This window comes from Toxotes jaculatrix, chromosome 14 (genome assembly GCF_017976425.1).
Source record: "Toxotes jaculatrix isolate fToxJac2 chromosome 14, fToxJac2.pri, whole genome shotgun sequence".
NCBI lineage: Eukaryota > Metazoa > Chordata > Actinopteri > Toxotidae > Toxotes > Toxotes jaculatrix.
In genome coordinates this window covers 19,056,436-19,078,375 of record NC_054407.1, presented here as the reverse complement: position 1 = coordinate 19,078,375, position 21,940 = coordinate 19,056,436, and the positions used below count along the sequence as shown (strand labels likewise).

General features: G+C 38.8%; 2 protein-coding genes across 2 annotated transcripts in view; one reads left to right on the top strand and one right to left on the bottom strand.

Annotated features, from left to right (window-relative positions):
* LOC121193773 (dynein heavy chain 8, axonemal-like) overlaps window positions 1–9,643 on the top strand; it is a 32,923-nt gene extending 23,280 nt beyond the window's left edge. The window contains 27 exon segments of the mRNA XM_041056237.1: window positions 83–186; window positions 450–626; window positions 721–888; window positions 2,057–2,272; window positions 2,786–2,923; window positions 3,009–3,136; window positions 3,280–3,451; window positions 3,546–3,701; window positions 3,794–3,949; window positions 4,036–4,218; window positions 4,488–4,593; window positions 4,671–4,923; window positions 5,323–5,513; window positions 5,603–5,724; window positions 5,807–5,922; window positions 6,003–6,205; window positions 6,317–6,390; window positions 6,498–6,650; window positions 6,757–6,912; window positions 7,382–7,498; window positions 7,577–7,678; window positions 7,771–7,931; window positions 8,051–8,207; window positions 8,289–8,441; window positions 8,682–8,871; window positions 9,061–9,182; window positions 9,356–9,643. Of these exon segments, the coding sequence (XP_040912171.1) occupies window positions 83–186; window positions 450–626; window positions 721–888; window positions 2,057–2,272; window positions 2,786–2,923; window positions 3,009–3,136; window positions 3,280–3,451; window positions 3,546–3,701; window positions 3,794–3,949; window positions 4,036–4,218; window positions 4,488–4,593; window positions 4,671–4,923; window positions 5,323–5,513; window positions 5,603–5,724; window positions 5,807–5,922; window positions 6,003–6,205; window positions 6,317–6,390; window positions 6,498–6,650; window positions 6,757–6,912; window positions 7,382–7,498; window positions 7,577–7,678; window positions 7,771–7,931; window positions 8,051–8,207; window positions 8,289–8,441; window positions 8,682–8,871; window positions 9,061–9,182; window positions 9,356–9,643 (4,262 nt within the window).
* A 5,091-nt stretch (window positions 9,644–14,734) lies between these two features.
* rx2 (retinal homeobox gene 2) lies at window positions 14,735–19,732 on the bottom strand. Its single transcript, XM_041055507.1, has 3 exons — window positions 19,450–19,732; window positions 15,705–15,961; window positions 14,735–15,172 (listed from the first exon to the last, which is right to left on the bottom strand). The coding sequence occupies exons 1-3, from the start codon at window positions 19,730–19,732 to the stop codon at window positions 14,735–14,737; spliced, it is 978 nt and encodes a 325-aa protein (XP_040911441.1).
* Window positions 19,733–21,940: the final 2,208 nt, after the last annotated feature.

Genomic DNA, 21,940 nt, shown 5'->3' with positions numbered 1-21,940 from the left:
CATGCTATAAAGATGACATGTATGGACTTCTTTTCAAGGTGTACTCTGAGAAAGGATTTTTAAAGATTTTAGTGATTTTCAGGGTTAGCCAAACTGATGGAGGCGAGCAAGTCTGTGGCTCAACTATCCAAAGATCTTGAGGTCAAGGAAAAAGAGCTTGCTATAGCATCAGTCAAAGCTGACAAGGTAAATAATAATAGAGACTCCAACCTCTCATGACACAAGATAAGCATGTACAGGTAATGGGTGGATAGTTTTCTGCAACTTTTCTCAAGCAAATATTTACAAAGTGACATGAAAACAAGCATAAAAGGAAAGAAGAGAAAGAGCAGAATTCATTCATTGGACATCTGACCCAGGTTGTGTGAAAACTGGAAAAAAAAACTGGATGAAAGACCAACTACTTGTGGACATTTCTTGTTGAGATGTTTCTTGTTGCATTTACATAGGTGGTGGCAGAGGTGACAGTCAGTGCTGAAGCTGCTACTGTTATAAAGAATGAGGTCCAGGTTGTTAAGGATAAAGCACAGAAAATTGTGGATGGAATTGGAAAAGAAAAAGCTATTGCACATGAGAAACTGGAGGCTGCCCGCCCAGCTTTGGAAGAGGCTGAAGCTGCACTGAATGTGAGATCTGTAATTTTTTTTATATATATATTTGGGTATTTACACCATCTGCATTGTACCACATGACCATGTGATATATTTAAAATTTTTACAGACCATTAAGCCTGCTGACATTGCCACTGTGAGAAAATTGGCCAAGCCTCCACATCTGATCATGAGGATTATGGACTGTTGCCTGCTTTTATTCCAAAAGAAGTTAGACTCTGTATCTATTGATCCAGAACGGCGCTGTCTTAAGCCTTCATGGGGAGAAGCGCTAAAGGTAACAAAAAAGTTTCAGTCCTTTCAATAGGTGGGTTTCATGTGACGTCACGACGCAGCGGCGCGAGCGCGCCAAATTCAAATGAAAGGCAGGAAGTGTTTCAGCCGTTAGCTGACTGACACGCTGAGAATCTACCGTGTGGTTTTGTGTAGTTTACCGGTGCTCAAATCGTTCCAATAGCGAAAAAGACAAAAGCTATTACAGGGTACCAAAAGTAGTGAGGTGAGAAATATAAAAAACTTACAGAACAACGCCGTAAAAGGTGGATCTTAAACCTACGTCTGCGGTCGGGAGGAGCAGTCTGCTAATGCCCGTGTCTGCAGTGACCACTTCGTCAAAGGTATGTTAGCTAGCTAACTTGGTTTTTGTGGCTGTGTTTATAGCATTAGGTTGTCGCTTAATGCTCATTTAAATAGTAATAATTATTAAGTTGCCGGTAGTCTAATATGGACTGGGACTTTTTAGGCTGCCCTAGCGTTTTAGGGGGCGTTGACTCAGTAGTCCAAATGCTATTTCGCTGTCATGTCATACATTAATATTTCTATGTAATTGACAAATAAACCCCCTTGTATCCCTGTAAGATGTGTTTGTTGACATTATAGCCGCTATTGCTAGCTGCTAGCTATACATAATCAGTATACGAATAAACACTCATCCTGGCGAAGACCAAATGATAATCGTCTTCGAGCCTTTTGGTAACAAGGTTGTGGACCCACCCGCTCACCAAAAAATTATATGCCTCCAGGCTTTTGTAGGTTTTCATTTGATGTTTCGTATAACAAGAGGTCTGAAGTACAAGATAATTGGTGATCTCAACAGCCTCGATTGTTGGCAAATCTTTAACGTCTGTTGAAAACTCACTCATCTTCATGAGGTACGGGTTACGTCCAATATATTGTTTGATTAATTGTGTGTATCTTAATCTCGAGATCTAAACCCGTACAACACAGACTCTCTGCTAATATTTCCTCCGTTGACATGTACTTCCTGCCCTCCATGTGAAATCGCTCCGCCTACGTGCGTCATCATGATCACGTGACTGAAACCCAGCTATTCTGCATGATCTGTAGTGTTGTAATCTAACAATGATGAGAACAGTAATACCACAATAAGGATGAACATTGTTAAGTTGCTTATGGTTCTAAAATTTCTTTTTGCTATTCTTTAGCTTATGAGTGCAGCTGGTTTTATGACCTCCCTCCAGCAGTTCCAAAATGATAAAATTAATGAGGAAACGGTAGAACTGCTGCAGCCTTACTTTGAAATGGAAGACTACACTATGGAGAATGCCAAGAAAGTGTGTGGTAGTGTTGCTGGTCTGCTAGCATGGACCCGGGCTATGGCTTCATTCTTTGCCATTAACAAAGAAGTGCTGCCACTAAAGGTAAAGTCATTCTTTATCATAGCAGGTAAAAGTTTTGGTAATGCAGCTCAGACAAAGGTGACTGTTGTACTTTAGTACTGGGTTCAAATGTTTCTGCTTTAAGACTGTTTAAAAGAGTTCACATATTTTGAGTCAGTAGTCTAGGAATCATAATTTTTTGTCATGATTCCTGTCTCAGCCATATTTATGTGGCCATTCTTCCTGTGTCTCCTACCATACTCTACCCACCTACCAGATGTCACATGCAACCATTTTTTGAGAATGTGTGGGTTAAAATTTCATATTGTTGCAAAACAGTCCTTTTGGCAGTTACCATGTTCCAAAGATGACATGGTTTATAGCTGATTATTTAATCAGGGGAGAGGGGAGGAGGCTGATGGCAAGGGAGAGCCAAAAGAGGTCCAGGTTCAGACACAACTAATGATGAGAGTACAGGCTGTTTGCAGAGAGTGACTGAGCCAGTAAATAAGAAAAAGTACTAATTTCAACCACAATGGCTTTGTCTGTGTCCAGGCTAACCTCGCCATTCAGGAAAGCAGGCTAAGGGTGGCTAATAATGAACTAGGAAAGGCTGAGGCTCAGCTGGCTGAGAAGCAAGCAGAGTTTGACAAAGTCAAAGCCAAATGCGATGCTGCTATGAAGGAGAAACAGGTGCGATTCAGCCTTTCCACTTTTAATACTGCATTTAGCTAAAGCTGTAAATATTGTGGACCACTTAAAATGTCGTGTTTTTCAGGACCTGTTGGATGATGCTGAGATGTGTAGGAATAAAATGCAAGCTGCATCTGCACTTATTGATGGACTCAGTGGAGAGAAAGTCCGTTGGATAGAGCAAAGCAAAGAATTTAAATCACAGATCAACAGGTATGTTACACTTAATTTAAAAGTGAAAAAGAATATTTCAAAGGGACACATGAAAAATCTTTGTTTTATTGTTATTAGGTCTGACTTTTTCAAGGAAGATTTAAAATTATGAAAACCTTAAATCCTTCTGTTCTTCTTGGCAGACTTGTGGGTGATGTGCTCCAGCTCACTGGCTTCTTGTCTTACTGTGGGCCATTCAACCAGAGTTTCCGTGACATGCTGTTGAAGGACATCTGGGAGGCAGAGCTCAGGAGCCATAAAATCCCTTTCACAGAAAACCTCAACCTCATTTCTGCCCTAGTGGACCCCCCCACTGTAAAAACAACACAAACCTAACTTTTTCCTCACTACTATCTACACAAAAAGTTAGTTATATGATGAAACACATTTACACCCCTGTTTGTTTAAGATAAGTGAGTGGAACCTCCAAGGACTCCCAGGAGATGACTTGTCTGTGCAGAACGGCATCATCGTCACAAAAGCAACTAGATATCCTCTCCTCATTGATCCCCAGACTCAGGGAAAGGCTTGGATTAAGGAAAAAGAAAAGACCAATGCACTCCAAGTAAATAGAGGAATTTATTTTCAATCCATTTTCACCCAAATTAGTTGTTTTAGTAACATGAGTGTGGAAATAATCTGTGGTCTCTTTTTCAGGTGACATCACTTAACCACAAGTTCTTTCGCACCCATTTGGAAGACTGTCTTTGCTTGGGACGCCCACTTCTTATTGAAGATGTAAGTGAAGAGCTTGATCCTGCTCTTGACAACGTCCTTGAGAAAAACTTCATTAAATCTGGGACCAGTTTTAAGGTAATCAACTGAAATACCCGCTTCACATCAACAATACAACAGTGAAATCTGTCCTCTGTTAAAATCTTGGATTTTTTTTTGTGTAGGTTAAAGTGGGAGACAAAGAGGTCAATGTGATGGATGGCTTCCAGCTCTATATAACCACCAAACTGCCTAATCCAGCATACACACCAGAAGTCAGTGCAAAAACATCCATCATTGATTTCACTGTAAATATGAAAGGCCTAGAGAATCAGCTGCTTGGACGTGTCATCCTCAGAGAGAAACATGTTAGTGTCTATTTTTTCCATGTTGTACAAGTATTATTTATTGGTTGTACATAATATAACATTAAAAAATGAAAACAGCTGTAACATCTTCAGCCCATGACCCAACAACAGTGATTTAGGGGCATCACAGGACAGCCTCAAAACGTGTCCATTGTGTTAGGCTAATTGAGTCAATGTTTTCTCTTATATTACCTTATTACAGTGTTGAGCTTAAAATATTGGTTGTACCTTGCACTGTAAATTCTGAGTTATTTTAATTATTTTATCAGGAACTAGAGGAAGAAAGATTGAAGCTAATTGAGGATGTAACTGCCAATAAGAGAAAGATGCAGGAGTTGGAAGACAACTTGCTCTACAGACTCAGCAGCACAAAAGGTATGACAGTTACAGGTGTAGCTTAGTGCCATATCTGTAATGTATTTATACATTTCTCTTTGTTTGTGTGACTAAAGGTTCCTTGGTTGATGATGACTCCATGATTGGCATTTTGAGTACAACTAAGCAAACTGCTGCTGAAGTTAGTGCAAAGCTCAGTGTTGCAGCAGAAGCAGAGGTCAAGATCAATATAGCTCAAGCAGAATATCGTCCTGTTGCCTCAAGAGGCAGCATCCTTTACTTTCTCATCACAGAGATGAGCATGGTCAACGTTATGTACCAGACCTCCCTGGGTCAGTTCCTCAAAATCTTTGACCTGTCACTGGCAAGGTATGATTTTGCAAAACTAGTTTAAAAAGCATGTCTGAACAATATTAGTGGTATGAAGCATGGGACTGTAACAGCTTTTGTACTATGGACCTTATACTTCACACTATGTTACAAATTAACACGGAGTTACACTTATGAAACTAACCAACCATGACTTGCTCTCACAACTGACAAATTTGTCTGAAAACAAGTGTGACTAAAAAAAAAAAAACTTTTTTTTTTTGCTTTTCTAAATGACTAGCCAATAGGTGCTGTAAGGCACTCGATTGTGCATTGATGGAAAAAAAAATAATTGCTAACACTTTTTCTCATAGTATTCTTTATGTTTACTTTGTCATTGTGTTATATTGGTTATACACTCTGTCTCTATCTCTTGCACTCATAAATGTGCTTTTGCAGGTCTGAAAAGTCCTCTAAAACTCAAAAGCGAATTGCAAACATTATTGAATATCTGACCTATGAGGTGTTCAGATACACAGTAAGAGGCCTGTATGAAAACCACAAGTTCATCTTCACACTCTTGCTGGCCCTGAAGATTGACTTACAGAATAACAAAATAGAGCATAACCAATTTCAGGTTCTTATTAAAGGTAAGATAGTCATCACTTCAAGGAAAAGTTTGATCTGCCTTTTTGTTAAATGGTCTCCTAAAACATAATTTCTTTGAATAAACAAATAGGTGGCGCAGCTCTTGACCTGAAGACCTGCCCCCTAAAGCCATCCAGTTGGATCCTGGATATGGTATGGCTAAACTTGGTGGAACTCAGCAAATTGCCACAGTTCACTAACATCATAACCCAGGTGAGCTTTAGTTCTATGACCATACGTCTGAATCCTCCATGAAAGTGTCCTTACAAGGTGTTTCTACTGACACATTTTGTAGGTGTCTCAAAATGGGAAACACTGGAAAGCATGGCTCAATCTTGATGCCCCAGAGGAAGGTGTCCTTCCAGATGGATACAGCTCCCTTGATGCGTTCCTAAAACTTTTGCTAATAAGGTTGGATCCTGCTGCTGCTCATGTTGCTTATGTGTTAATAGTATTTAGTACAATAATCTTACAAGCAGTTTTTTTCACAGGTCTTGGTGCCCTGACCGCACCTTGTCTCAGGCCAGAAAGTATGTGGCAGAATCCATGGGCGTGAGGTTTGCTGAACCGGTCATCTTGAACCTTCATAGCACATGGGAGGAAAGTGACCCTCGCACCCCTTTAATTTGCTTTCTTTCTATGGGCTCAGATCCTACTGACCAAATTGAAGCACTTGCTAAGAAACTCCAACTTGGTGAGCTTTACTGCCGTCTTAGGATTAAAATTTTATGGGTTTCTCATCTTAACCCAGAGGAATTATTACTTGTGTTGTATGTCATGATATCCTCAAACGGTTGTCTTATAGAATGCAGGGCTATATCCATGGGGCAAGGGCAAGAGGTTCATGCAAGGAAGCTTGTTCAGACATCAATGACACAGGTGTTTGTCCTTAGTCAATGAAGTGTTAAGTTGTATGAATATGTGCTTTTAAAGTGATGGCTGCCCATTTCAGCTGATCTGAGGCCTCTGTATCTGAATGTGTATAGGGAGGCTGGGTCCTTCTGCAAAATTGTCACCTGGGATTAGAGTTTATGGATGAGTTGCTAGAAACTATCTCAACTGCAGAGACCATGCATGATACTTTCAGAGTTTGGATCACCACCGAACCACACAATCAATTCTCCATCACACTCCTACAGGTGACACTTTTACGCTTGTACTACATTAAGGTGTTAGGAATTTGTTTCCTGATCTTACCTTTGCGAATAGTGTTAGAACAAATGTTTCTCACCTCTTTACCTCTAGTCTTCTATCAAGTTTACCAATGATCCACCCCAGGGAGTACGTGCTGGCTTGAAACGAACATTTGCAGGAATTTCACAGAACCAGTTGGAGGTCAGCAACCTGCCCGTGTGGAAGCCTTTGCTCTATAGTGTGGCCTTTCTCCACACTGCTGTGCAGGTACTAGTAATTTGCAAGTTAGCTGATGAGGTAGAAGAGCTTTATTTAAAGCAGCCAATGACAAAGTACTTGGTCTTTCGCACAGTTCAGACTAGAAGCAGAGCAAGATATAAAAGGAATCTTGACATAGCCTTATTTCATTTGATAGTTTTATAAACGTATGTTATTGTTAGGACAGAGCTTAATGACTATAAATTCATATATATCCTCTGTATATACATCATTATAATCCTGCAGTTCAACATGCTATGTGTAGGACCAATATTTGACCTCCAAAAATCCAGTTCTCAAAAATGGCATAGGAATAGTGAATATATGGTTATTAGAATTAAAAGGTGGCTGCATGAGTGTTTTTCTTTCCAAGGCAGTTTGGGAAGAATGTTCTTTATAATCACATTTTTACTGAGCATTGATTGATGCATACTGATTTGATTCTAGACATAATTTATTTTATTGCTTCTTTTTTGAGGAACGACGCAAATTTGGGCCATTGGGTTGGAATATACCTTATGAGTTCAACTCTGCTGATTTCACTGCAAGTGTTGAATTTGTAGAGAAACACTTGGATGATTGTGGTCCCAGGAAGGTGAGAATTCAGAAGTCTAACTTTAAGGATTTTCTTATCATCTTATCTCACTCATCATTTTGTGCTTTTCCCCCACAGGATGTATCATGGGTAACTGTGCGATACATGCTAGCTGAGGTGCAATATGGAGGAAGGGTTACAGATGACTATGACAAGCGCCTGCTGAAGTGTTTTGCTCGCGTAATTATCCCATTTTTGTGTTAATTCATGTATTACATCTCGATCAGTAAATTTTTTTTTTTTTACAATATAGAATTTGTTTGTCGTTGCAGGTGTGGTTCAGTAAAAAGATGTTTGACCCATCATTTTGCTTCTACACGGGTTACAAAATTCCAGTGTGCAAGACAGTAGAGGAGTACATAGAGCACATTCAGAGTTTGCCTGCTGTGGATTCACCCCAAGCATTGGGGCTGCATCCTAATGCTGATATCACGTAACGAGACACCCTAAACTTATTGATGATAATGGTGATACTGTGCTCATAATGTGTGTTAATATAATGTGTAATATTATTGTTAATAACATTTTTGCTTTGTGTCCAATGTTGACCAGGTATCAGACAAACACATCTGCTGAAGTGCTAGACACAATCACAAATATTCAGCCCAAGGAAAGTGGAGGGGGATCAGGAGCAACTAGAGAGTCCATTGTTTACAGCATGGCAGAGGACATGTTGGAGAAACTGCCCCCTAATTATGTGCCACATATGGTCAGTTTGTTTTATCATTTAGTGTTTTTGTCACCAATTCTTGCACCAACTATCTAAATCTAAACTCTTTTATGGATTAAGGTCAAAGCCAGGCTACTGAAGATGGGAGCTCTGAACCCAATGAACATCTTCCTACGTCAGGAGGTGGATCGAATGCAAAAGATCATCAGTGTGGTGCGCACTAGTCTGACTGACTTGAAGTTAGCCATCGATGGCACTATCATAATGAGCGAGGTCAGATTACTGATTCATCCCATTCTAAAACACCAGGGCTTTGCTTCTTAAAATACTGACTTCAGTACATATTTGTAATTCAGTTCTGACATTTTTCACAATTAATACTCAATGAATATTTGTTTACTTAAAGATTTTATTTGTAATGTAAAGTGCAAAAAACCATTCTTGACTTAACTATCTTAACTATCTTGACGGGTTAAAGTGCTGTGAAAGTGCTACTTTGTACTTGACTCCTAGAACCTCCGTGATGCTCTGGACAATATTTTTGATGCGCGTGTGCCAAACTTGTGGAGGAAACTATCCTGGGAATCATCCACACTCGGCTTTTGGTTCACTGAGCTTCTAGAGAGAAACAAACAGTTCCATAGCTGGGTGTTTGAGGGAAGACCCAAAACCTTTTGGATGACGGGCTTCTTCAACCCACAGGGTAGGAAACCAGTTTTTGTGGAGTAATTTGTCAACAGATTCATCCTGACACATTGAAACATGTTGAGTTTGTTGGTGGTAAAATAAGAACTCCAACAAATGTCACGATCAGCTGGGGTTAATTTGTATTCAGATTACATAACTTATGCCAGTCTATGCTAATATTGTTTTTGCTGGGGGATGTTTGCAGGGTTCCTGACAGCTATGAGACAAGAAGTAACAAGGGCAAATAAAGGCTGGGCTCTGGACACAGTTACTCTGCACAACAAAGTACTGAAGCAAGCAAAGGAGGAGATCACAGCACCCCCTACAGTGAGTCAAAAAGCATGAAAACACTAGCAATACACCAACTACTAATAATAATAACAACAACAATAATACAGTATTTTCTGCACAGTGTAAGTGATGTGAGATAAGTGAACAATTGATGTTTAGTTTTTTAGGAAACATTAGTTATTCTGTCACTGGCTGCCTCTCCTCAACAGGAGGGAGTTTATGTGTATGGTCTGTACCTGGATGGCGCTGGCTGGGACAGGAAGAACACCCAACTCATTGAGTCCTCACCCAAAGTGCTTTTCACACCTTTGCCTGTCATCCACTTGTTTGCCATCAATTCCACTGCCCCGGTGGATCCTAAACTCTATGTCTGCCCCATCTACAAGAAACCGAGGCGCACAGACCTGAATTACATCACAGCGGTGGTGTTGCCTACCATCCAGTCACCAGACCACTGGATCTTGCGAGGGGTTGCCCTTCTCTGCGACATGACATAAAAGATAGTTGCATGACTTTATTAATGTATTATATTGATTAAAGGGAAAATAAATGCTTCTGTCAAATGGACAATATCCTGTCAAGAGGTATACTTATTAAGATAGTTACAATTCTAACGCAGTGGAAAATTTAAGTAGTACACAAAAAGTATGCTATACCATTTAGAATGGATGGTCTGCTTATTGACAAATCATTCCATTGGTATAAAGTAATGTTTTCTTTTGCCCCTTTGTGCATTTAATCCATAGTGCAAGGCATCAGTACATTGGCCTTTTAGTGTGAGCAACTGCTCAGTTGTTTCAGTAAATTACACGTTTACTGAACAACTAGTCACTGCGACACTGCTGAAATGCTTCACCCCATTAAAATGAGAACCTGATTTGTTTTCTCTGGAGTTCTTTTCCATCTGACATAAAAGGCTTAATAATTATAATGACAGGCATGATGGAACAGTGAGCTCTTACCAGTCAAGTAATCAGCGATACAGGTAAATTATACTTAACATAAATCCACTTGCATGCACAGTGCACTCAGGGTATTCACAGATGTATGTAACTCTTATTCCAAGCATTTAGGACATGTACCCACAGTGCAAATACTGTCCATTTAGTTTCATTGAGTTCAAGATTAAAGCTTTCTATAAAAAGTGAAGTGTCCTTGTACCTTTTCACCACTCTGAGAGAACATGATTTAAAAAAAACAAAAAAAAACAAAACTAATATCTAAGATTCCTTATCAGTCTAGAATTACTAATGAAATCATTCAAAACCAGTAAGAATCAATAGAGGGCAATAGGCAAAGGGATTAATGCTCATACTAAAGATAGAGCAGTTGCTACATTTACATGGGCAGGGATCCTGGACCACCGTAAAAGTTAACATGACGGTAATCAAATTGTGTATCAACCCACAGCAAGCAGTTCATCTCCATGCTTGTTCTGTACACAGGACCCGACGCAGCTGGGCGGCTTCTAAGTGTTGCTGAGATCACATCTAATGAAGGCAGACCTGGCACGTTTACCACCAACATGTTTTGTTGCCATCCTGTCCTTTCAGTCCTGCTGGGTGTAGTGGATGAAGGTAAGAGTATCCTATTTGATCTCCTGAGATGTTGATGCTGACACTTAATACATTATAATCAAGAAGAGAAAAACAAAATGATTTAGTGGCCTATACCATAACTGCATAAAGAGGATTTTCTAAGGTTCAGGCTTAAAATTACTATGCTGAATTAACAGTGTAGAATGACCTCTGTAAACTTCTACAAATGTATGGGCTGTTGACAGAAGACTTGCAAAGCCCAGTGTTAGATAGACAAAATAAAACTGCAGATGCCATTTAAATAGACAACAGATTACTTTGAGAAAGCACTGATAGCATTATTTGAAGCAAAATACTGTATATTTTTCACAAACCAGATGAAAAATCAAAAAACGCCTGCACAGTCTGTCATTTTGGAAACATTTTTTTTTTGCAAATATACAATGACAAAGAAGAAAACACTCGAGCCAGATGATTGTGTATATTAACAAACAAACCTTGTGTTGCTTGTCTAGTTTCGCTTAGTTACGTGAAGCACTTGCTAATATGGTTTCTAAAGATTAGTATTAGGCTTAGTTAGGCATTTATTAGTCATTTAAGGTTAAGATGAGTTACAGGGAATGAATTTTAGACAATGCGATTAAAGCAGAATTAAGCCATTAATGTGTTTGTTGGTGCATGCCATGCACATGTGTGTAAGGCAAGTAAGGGAGTGTTGTTTGAGCAACGTGCTTTGTCACAGGATGAAGACGAGTAACTGGCGCCAGCCAGTTGAGTGATCTGCATTTATGTCAAGAGAGGAAAACGGTGTCCCTTTGAAAAGTGTTCTTAATCAAACCCAATTAATTCCGCTCCTTTCCCTTATTATTTCCACCGTGGACCACGTCCCGCTAGTCAGCCTGTTAACTAGAGCCTGGGCCCCAGCAAAGGTCATGCTTGGCCAAGCACAATAACATAATAATGTGTGTAATTAATTACTAGTTCTGAGTGTTCTGAATGCCTTCAATTTCTGGATGTTGCTATATTAAGTGTCTCTGACTAAGGTGTGGTAATAGAGGCTTATCACTAACCCTCTATCAAGACACTTTTCATCTTTCATCCTTCCACTGCTTTATTATGGCAAACTACTCAGTCTTATAAATGGTGTGAATATTTATCAACTGATGTCCCTGCAAAACCAAATTAAAGCCATTATTAACAGGGGAGAGAGAGAAATAATTTTATCATTTACATTATGTCCTATCCTAGGCAATGTCATGGTGCAGAGTTGCTAAGAGGCCTATATATTATTTTGTAAACCTTTATATATTTTTTCTCATGCTCCCAAGAGTGACCCAAGCTAAGATTCTTCTGCTCTTGTCTCTGGCAAAATGTCCATCGCCCAAATACAAGTATTATTCTAACAGACAAGTCAAAAAGAAAGTATGCACTATAGACAGTGGCTAAAAAGAATTCATACCATATTATTTTCTGAACACATACTTAAGTATAACTCTTAGTCATAACCATGCGCACGTAAGGGCTTTTCATTTTCACTTCTTCCCTTTAGAGAATCTGTGCACACTATTGTTCCTTTGTAATACAGTGACACTTGAACACCTCTCATAGACCTGCTGTTTTCTACACCAAACTCCAGATCTCTTTTACTATAGATAGAAGTTGTGAAGCATCTGATAGACACATTGTATTTATGTAAACTTAAAAAAAACTGTGTCACAGAAAATAGTGGATATTAAGTTTAGTTGGTCTGCCTACTAGTGCATTGTTGTAAAGTACTTAGATGCAAAGTAGACTACTATTCAAGCCTCCTTCCCAAAATAAATTGGGGCAGTTAAGCCACGCAGGCTACTGGAGGGCAATTAGAGCTTGAGCCCTTATGGCCTCTGCGGCCTAGCAGGCGGGGCCTCCTGACACCCCTGGTTGGGCCTGATTGAGTGGAGCTTCATCTGCCTAACGGCCTGGCAAAGCTCCACAGGCCTGGGCGAACACAACAGGCCTCCATCAGGCCAGCTTGGTCTGTCACAGCTTACAGGCCTATTGTACACCAGTGCTCATTAACGGCACTAAGTCATGTTGGTGGCTCACTAATGGATGTGTGGAAAGAAAAACAAGATCCACAATCAAAGTGCTTCTACAGTAGTGCTACTGTAACTTTATTCTGTGTTTTGTACATGGAAAATAAATGTCACAATTTAAAAATTTGAAAGAGCTAGAAATTAGTATATAATATTGAAAACTGATGAAAAAAATAATGAACATCCACACACATGTTCCTTCTAGTAAAAAGAAATGTTCCTTTTTATTTATTTGGCCTTTTAGTCCACTGTTATCAACAGGGATTATAACAAAATAAACAACAAAACCTATAAAACTGACAGTGTGGAGCCTGCCATTTCTAAAGGCCATGATATACAGATAATTGATCATTTGAAGTAATGTAGACTGTAAACCTTCCTTACATTTCATTAGGGTGTCCAGTATTACCTGTAGATAGGTACTGATATTGATTTATTTAGGTGTTGACAAATCTTAAAGACACATTTCAACAAATAAAGGAAAGCATGGAAATTGAATGAAATGCTTTGCAAATGACTGTTCCCTTGAGTCCATGAAATAAGATGTAATTTATTTCAAGAGCCACAGAAGAAATTAATTAAGAAAGCGCACACACCAAATGGACATACAGTATAAAAAATACCCAGCATCACCATGACCTGTCTCTTAGCCTCGTCGGTGCAACGTCATCCCCTTCTAGTTGTGGTCCAACTGTTACATCAAACTGTGCTTTTTCCAAGAGGTAAGAGAGGCTGCCAGCATTCATTAACTTTCTCACTCTAAATCCACCTGACTTAAGCAAGTATTTTGTCAACAATGCAATAAGAGGAATCCTTTACCAATAAGGAAGATTGAGACATTGCATGATAAAGAACAACACCGTTATGCAGTGCTGTGTCTGTAAATTAGAAATAATATAAATGGGCAAGTGTGAGGGGAGTTAATCAGGTCTTGAAAAGGGGTTTTCAGGGGCATCTGAGGGCATTCTGTCTATGGTTGAGAATCCGAGGTTAATCGCTTTAAAAGCAGTAATTAGGTGTTAAGAGGTATGCTTGTCTGTTTAAATTAGCCTCTGAGCCAGATTACGCTCTGTGACTTCCGATAACCTCCCCCACCAGGACTCCATGCTCTCCAAAAGGCCATTTTAATGATTTAAATAAAAAACACTCGTAATGCCTTTAAAACCAAATCAAATTTAAACTGAGGTGAGAAAATGGTTTTGAAATGCACATTTTTGCCCATTTTATAGCAACTGAAAATACATTAAAAGATTTATAAGCTGTCCCTTAAAATGGACAAATTTATGCTAAAACTGTCTTGTTCTTAAGGATTAGATACCAGCGAACACCCTCAAAGCACTGTGCAGAGGCCAACCTTATCACTTCAACGGAGCGGGTAAATCTAAGTATATTTTCACAAAATAGGTGACAACACTGCTCGCTTAACCCTCCTGTTGTCTTCGGCTCAACAGGAGGGTTAAGACAGCAAACGTGTATGAATTTGTTGAAATTTGTCATCAAGTAATAACTCAGAATGCAAAAACGTTTCTACTACTGACCACATGGTTCTATTTAGCCTCTCATATACTATACTGTATTTCAATTTGTCAGTGTTGTCAGAAATATACAAAATTAACACTCACAAATTTAAAATGTCAAACATTCATGGTGAAGATTTTCTCTTATTCAAACAAGAGAGTTTATTCCTAATCATTTTGAGCTAAACCAAAATAAATGACCCCCAGAGATTTGATCATTCTTCCTTGGGCCTAAAAAATGGTTCATTCAAATCAATTCGATTTTAAAATGAATTTAAAAAAAAAAAAGACGTTCATTTTGAGAGGTGCTTGTTAGCATCAGTCAAAAAAATAGAAGACTTTTGAACTTCTTTGGTGTCATGTATCTTCTTCTTTGGTACATGAGACAAAAGGTGGAAAAGCAGTTTGTAAACATTCACTGGAGCAGCTCAAAAATCCATCAACAGTGCCTCCTCAGATTACATGTGCTGCCAGGTTTTATCCATTGACTGAATGTGCTCTTTGGCCTTCATCCTGAGTGCTGCAATGCTGGAACTCCTGTCGTCCTCCATTGGGTATTTATCATTGAAGCTGGGAGGGCACTGGTAGGGAGGTGGGCCCATGGGCTGCATACCTTGGACCATGCCAGGCGGGGTGTTGAGGAAGCTGTGGCTTGGATAGGCAGGCTGCAAGCCCTGCGGTGAGCCCATGAACCCTGGGATGGTATGCATAGGCGTGGCACTGGAGATGGGCGAGGTCAGCCAGGGATCTAGGGGCATTGTGTTAGCCACTGGACCGGCGTTGGGAGGCATTGGGGGACGACTGAAGGATAACATGGGGGAATCGTGGAGCTTCATGGTGCTAGTGTCCATCTTTTCTTGGCGTCTCCACTTGGCCCTTCGGTTCTGAAACCACACCTGGACAGAGACACGTGAAATAAGATGAGATTGTGAGGTGACATGAAAGCACTGAGATACAACAGCAAGAATCAAGCTATCAGAAAAACACAAAAAAGGAAGGGATTGTGCTCTCTACCACTGTATGTTTTTTGATACTACTATTAGGGGAAAGTCAGAAACACTCAGATTTATTTTGGTGTCCACAATCATGTCCACTTAAAACAGTTTTCAGCCTTTAGGCCTGCCTGAAATAAATAATATACATATTCCCTCATTTGGTGTTTTGATGATCGTGGTGGGTCATGGTGGCCTGTACCATTCTCTTGGTGTACGTTTCACTTATCTGACCATATTTTTCCTTACATATTGCACTAATGCACAAGCATCTAGGCCATCAAATGTACACTATCACAATTTCTGACCCTATTAGCTTATGTCTTTCCTCTAGATCTGCAGTAAACTGCCTAATGAAACACTGGCCACTTGAGCAATCTTTCTGTGCCCCAACAGTGAACCCTCTTTCAGAATCAAGATATCACATAGTATTTACCTGAACTCGAACCTCAGGCAAGTTGACTTTCATTGCTAGCTCCTCACGGCTGTAGACGTCTGGGTAGTGGGACTTCTCAAAGGCTCGCTCGAGCTCGTGAAGCTGATATGTGGTGAAGGTGGTGCGGTTTCTTCTGTGTTTCTTTTTAGTGTGCTCTTCTTCTTTTAGGGTCTCTGGAGACCCCTCAGGAACATCCACTTCCTTCTGCAGGTCACTCATTTCTCCATCACACTTGTCACCAGAGAAAAGGTCAGATTCTTCAATGAAGGAGAGGATACATATGTAAGTTTTAAATTTTGTTTAGATATCTTTCATCATATGACCAAAATAATTATTATAAACCATCTATATTTTTTCCACAGTAGGTTTTTAAATCTATTAACGCTCAGATTTAATGTAACTTTTTTTAAACAACCAACTGGTGTGCAACTGGTATCAAGCCAGTAAGCAGTCCTTAAATTTGGCAATGCTGCCTTCTTGATAAATCTTATTTGGCTGAGTAAAGCCAAGGACATGAGGACAGAGCAAGGTGGAGCTAAAAGAGCAATTAAGGATCTTGGGGACGTCGCCAGGAAGGCCATCAGTTTAAGGCCAGGTTTGTGCATTATACAACCAACAACTTAAGAGTCAAGAGGTATAACATGATATATGAATGAATCTTAGGGAATTAACTATTCTATTTTCCTATTATCCTTTTTTAACCAGAAATTTAGTTACCAGTCTTAGCAATATTAGTTACCAGAAATTTAGTTACCAGTGTTAGCAATATCTGAATTTAGTTACCAGTGTTAGCAACATACTGAGGCCAGAAAATGGCCTCAGTATGTTGAAAACGAGTAGTACAGCTTTCCTTACTACACTTTTATTTATTTCTTTGATATCAAATAATGAATGACTAATACTTGATCTACTTTATATTGTCTTTTATCTGGTTTTAAGACTTTACTTACATGTGACTGTTGATAATTTCGAAACTAAAGAAATATTTTAATATAGAGTGATCGAAAATATAGAGTCTGATCAAAAAGTGAAATCTTAACTCTTCTCATCATGATAGCTTAATGACTGATGACCCTTTATACTGTTGAGGGTTTGTGAACCCCTGGGGTTTGGTGAGTCCAAATGGCATCACGTCTTTCACTGAATTCTTCCCTTGCAGTAATCCCATAGTAACAGATGCTACCAGTTAAATCTACAAGTGCCCGCCTCCTCTAATCTAACAAGGGACTTTAATTGGCTTCTGCATAGACCCAGCAAACAGTCATGGTCCAGATTGTGTCTTCTAAGAAATTGATGTAGATCAAGTGAGCCATGTGTGTGATGCACCAAAGCTCGTTAATCATACCAAATCGCTTGAGGCAGTATGGTCAACAGATCATTGGTTTGCAGTAAGGATGCCAAGCAGTAAAAGCTTTGTGTTCAGAGTAGGTTGTTGCAATTTTAAAAGCATGATTTTCTTATTTACACTATGAATAGAATGAGTGCAATGAGGACTTTATCTGAATGACAAAAAAATGTTTTCACTGGCAGCGCCTTCCCTTTTTAAACGGTCGACCTTGTAAACTGAAAATGTAAACCTTCTACATAATATGGTGAACTGTAGATTGCACATAAAATCTTAATTAGTTCTTGTGACAATGAAAGTTTCGAGATTTGTCATAAATTATTAGGAATAAGGTGCACTTTAAGGCCTTTGCATATGGTTATATCTGTAGTATGTCCAGGCAATGGAAACCCTCACAGGATAATGTAGCCTGCAATATCAGTCATGCCTATGGAGCAAACTGCCATTTTAATCACCAGAATGTGGTGATATAAAGTAAAAGAATCGTTTTTTTCAACTGAGATCATTTAAAAGATATACACCACAAAATCTTGCTCCTTAAATGGTTGTAGTAAGTTTCTTGAACGGTGTTTCCAGTGAGATTAGATTCTGTGGTCAGCTGAGATTGTTTATGGTGGAATCCAAGAATGCAAACCTTTTACAGAAGAAATAATACTAAAATGTAGCAGGTAATACTGACCCCACCTGTCCCATACATTAATCTATTTCTCCGCTGTCCATACGTTCATTATCCTGCATTGGACAGAAAGACTCATTCCTAGCTCACGCAATGGCTTTTGTCTTTTATTATTAAACTGTTCACATACTGTATGTTGCAGTTTTGGTAATTAACTGTTTACATTTTCAACTTTTAAGCATAAACATGTCTGGAGCAATTTCACAGCAGGCTGTATTTACACAGCCATCCTTTATTACATCCTACATATACAGAGAATTATTATGTCTCTTAGTAGTATAAATTCTGTAGTTTTCAAGAGTCCACAAGATTCAGATAAAATGTTTTTGAGTTGAAAAAATAACAACATGCCACATTTAGTCATGGCTATGCAGAAAATAGAAATTACTTATGGACATGTAGGTGTCCATTATTTTACCATACGCTAACTGTTCTGTTTGTAGCTTTTTGCAGGGTCTGCTCAGTAGTCATTTTTAAATAACTAAAATTTCAAAGAACATAGCAATATTGTCTTGGATCATTTTAGTATATACAAGGTGATTACGTTCCTAACATTTAAGGGATCATGTCTACCACAGGATTTAAATATATTTTTAGGATTCCAGTAGTTGTAAAACATAAGTGATTGAAAATTAGAATTATCTTATAACATCCCGTTACGCTCAAATTTGGGTGATTTCACTGGCTTCTTAACTGTTTTATTCAAGCAGACCCACCAGTAGGCCCATACTTAGAACAACCAGTTGAGTGTACAATTATAACTCTAATCCATTATTTTTTCTGTTTCGCAGCATCCCAAAGCTATCAAATGCACCAGATACAACAAACAGGACAGCCTGAATGGACCTTTCTCACGATCATCATAGCAAGAAGAGCACAGGCGTAAGTAATTACATTAATCTTGGCTCTCTTCCAGTCAGGTGCGTCAGTAAGTAACAATACCTGGGCCCTGGCACTAAAAGACCTAAATGAAATGTAACAGTTGTTCATATTAGGAGCTATCTGTGTTTGAGAAGTCTAAAAAAGTAGGAAGACCTGTTACAATGAAATGTATGTAAACTGATGTGCAACACATTAATATACTTCCATTTGATTTAAAATATCAGCCATAATAAACATTGCTGCTTGATTTTTTTTCTCAAACTATATATAGATTAAGTGGAATTTTAGAACAGGGAGGAAACACAGAATCTGTGTGTAATTTTGTAAAGTATGTTTTCACAAATTTTAAAGCAACATAAGAGAGAATGGAGGAAGAAAATCAGGATTCAACAGGGTAACTTCAACACTCATTAGCAAAGCTACATCTTTATCTTGATCATGTTTGCTCAAGAGCCCTTTATTACTTATCCGTCTTTCTTTGGCTGTCATTTGTATTTCTGTTGTTGTATAGTACTGAAAATGTGAAAGCCCAGTTCCATAAAATTATATTTTCTGAGAAATGTTACATACAAGTTATAGTTACCTGCTTCACATCACTGTCATTTCACACAACCAAATAACCTATCATGACAGTGGTTGCTAAAAGATGGCATTCAACATACATCCTAATACATTGGGAGAACTGTGTGGGGGTGTTGCGTAGGAGACTGACAAACTTAGTAGAGCTCTCATTCCACTTGTTGCACAGTTAAAGACAAAAATCCCTTGAACTCATTACAATCCTGTAGAAATGTATCAGTGTTTTTGTGCCTGTCGAAAGCTTCTTCTCTGAAAAGACTCACCATGATAAGAAGAATGTTGGGAGCTGTCACCTAGCTCTGGAAGGTGCCCATAGGGGTCTGATGGGATCTGCTTTTCAGGGTGCTGTGGGTTTTCTCCATTGGCTTTTTGACTGTCACCATCTCCTACCGAATGGAGTAAAGGGTCCTGGTCTTTAGTGAATCCCAATATGACATCGATACTATGGACCCTGCCTCCACTGCTTGACCCGGCACCTTTTGCCATATCATAGTTGTCCAGGCAACTATCGTCCACTATTCCCAGGGTATCCATTGACAAATGCATCCGATCCCTTGGAGACACTTTCTCTCTTGCTTATTAGAAAAAATCAAAATGCTACAAAGTGAGACAAAGCAACTGTTGTACAGAGCTGTTGTTCTGCTTCACGTGCAATGAAGCCGATTTATGTGAAGCGTGAAGGCTGTATCCTTCAAGGATAACTTCCGTGAGGTTCAGTGTATTGTTTCCAAAAAAGCAGAACAAACTGACATCTTTGTCTGCAAGAACAAAAGACACAACAAATATGGTAAAGCTGAGCACTTACATTTAATGGCAAAAGTAATTTAATGGCTTATTAGTAATCTTTACAGTTTTTACATGTAAGAGTTGTGGTGGATAATTAAACATGTCAACATGATATCTGTCACTAAGCAGGTTTACTTTTAAGATTACTTTTAAAAAATTACTTTAAATAGTGCATGTGTATCTTTAATTATTTTATTATTTTAAACCAAATTTATACTACATAAAGTACTCTTACCTTCCTTCAGGTTCCTACCGCAGACTATGCTACACACATGGTGTCTCCATAGTCTCTAAGTAGACGAATGACACTAACATCTACTGTAGGCACTTGTTACTCCCAGTTAAATCCTTGAAATCCCCTGCGCACAAGTGAGCAAAGGACCTACTATTGGAGTCCTGTGCAACAAGCACATGTGTTGTTCTCTCCTGACAAAACTCTCCTTAACCACACAAGACACCAAAGCTTGCGGGGGAATGGTAGTAAAACCAAACGGTTTAAGAGGTTTATTAATTGGAATCCTTCCCCTTTAAGAATGACTGACAGTTGTTTTCTGGCCAAGTAATTGCTCCAAATGTGTCCTGCATTCAGACCACAGAGGGAGGCCATTGCTAATGAAGCCTTGACAAAACTTTCTTTGAAAAAATCTATTGTCTGAAAGATAATGGCTCGTACTGCAAGTTTTCACTAATCCCTTCATTATAGACAATGTAAGGGAGAAAAGAGACAGAGATGGACTTTTGATTTGAATGGCTATACACTGTAAAGGCTTGTATTCATAAAATAGTTTAATTGAAGTAGGCACCTAATTCTTTATGAGCACAACTGCTTTTGAAAAGGCAGACTTTAATAATAAAATGAAATTAAACAGAAATGAATCACTAGTGGTTTAAGGCAAATTTCATTGTTTATAGGAAAAAAGAATAAGCAGCATTATAAAGGTTCCCAGTTTAAGGATTTTTTTCAAATTATGCCAAGTCGCTATAAATAGTAGAGAACCAATAAGATGCACTGTACAGCAATAATAGATGAATAGATAATAGGTGCATTTGTTTTCACATTTGTACCAGGAGGACCAAAAGAGGGCAAATAAGCAATAAGTTAAAGCACAGGTCTAGAGAAGCAATGTAATACGGGACAATCCTCTGTTTAACCTAATTAATTCAAATATGAACAATTTGTGAACAAAATTAATATTGAAGCCAGTCCTTATAACCTTTCTAAAATGTTTCGGTTGCAACTGTGACTTACGTACATGTTTCAAATAAATCAACAAATAAATAATATGGCTTGTTAAACTTGTTGCACTGCCTGTGATAGTTCACAGTGGAGTTGGGTTGGGAGCACTGGGGTGTTTCATCCTGCAGCCTGCAAGTTTCCCCTTTGCCAGCTGGCATAACCAAAGCTGTGGTAGCTACTGTAAGTGTTGCAGAGATCAATCCCATCCTTAATGAGCCTAAAGACTTCACTAGAGATTTCCTCTGACCTCACTCCTCCCATCTGAAGATATATTTAGGAGTTCTTTGCATGCCAAACACAAAATACAACATGGTAAAGTGGTGCAGCAAGTTTTTGTTGTGGAAGTATTTTGCAAAATTTAACAAATTTTTCAAAAATGCAGATTGTCATAGAAGAGAAGTCTCAAGCATCAACCAAGCCATATTAAAAGCATGCTTTGACTTTTTTTTATGTTATTATTTCTTTAATGCTCACATCTTTATGGCCCATCATTGACTGGTATGAGGACCCCTTGAAACTGCTGTTTTTATTATCCTTAGAGCCAGTGAATCACATTTTTGAAGCTCAGAAAACTATTATGGGTGTTACGCATGGATGTGGTAAAACAGCTCAATAGCACCCCCTACAAAATTACAACCTACATGTACAAAATTTAGCAGCCACATGTAACAAGATGTGCAAAAAAAGCTTCTTGGAGGGAGCCATACCCTAAACCCAATAGGAAGTCATCT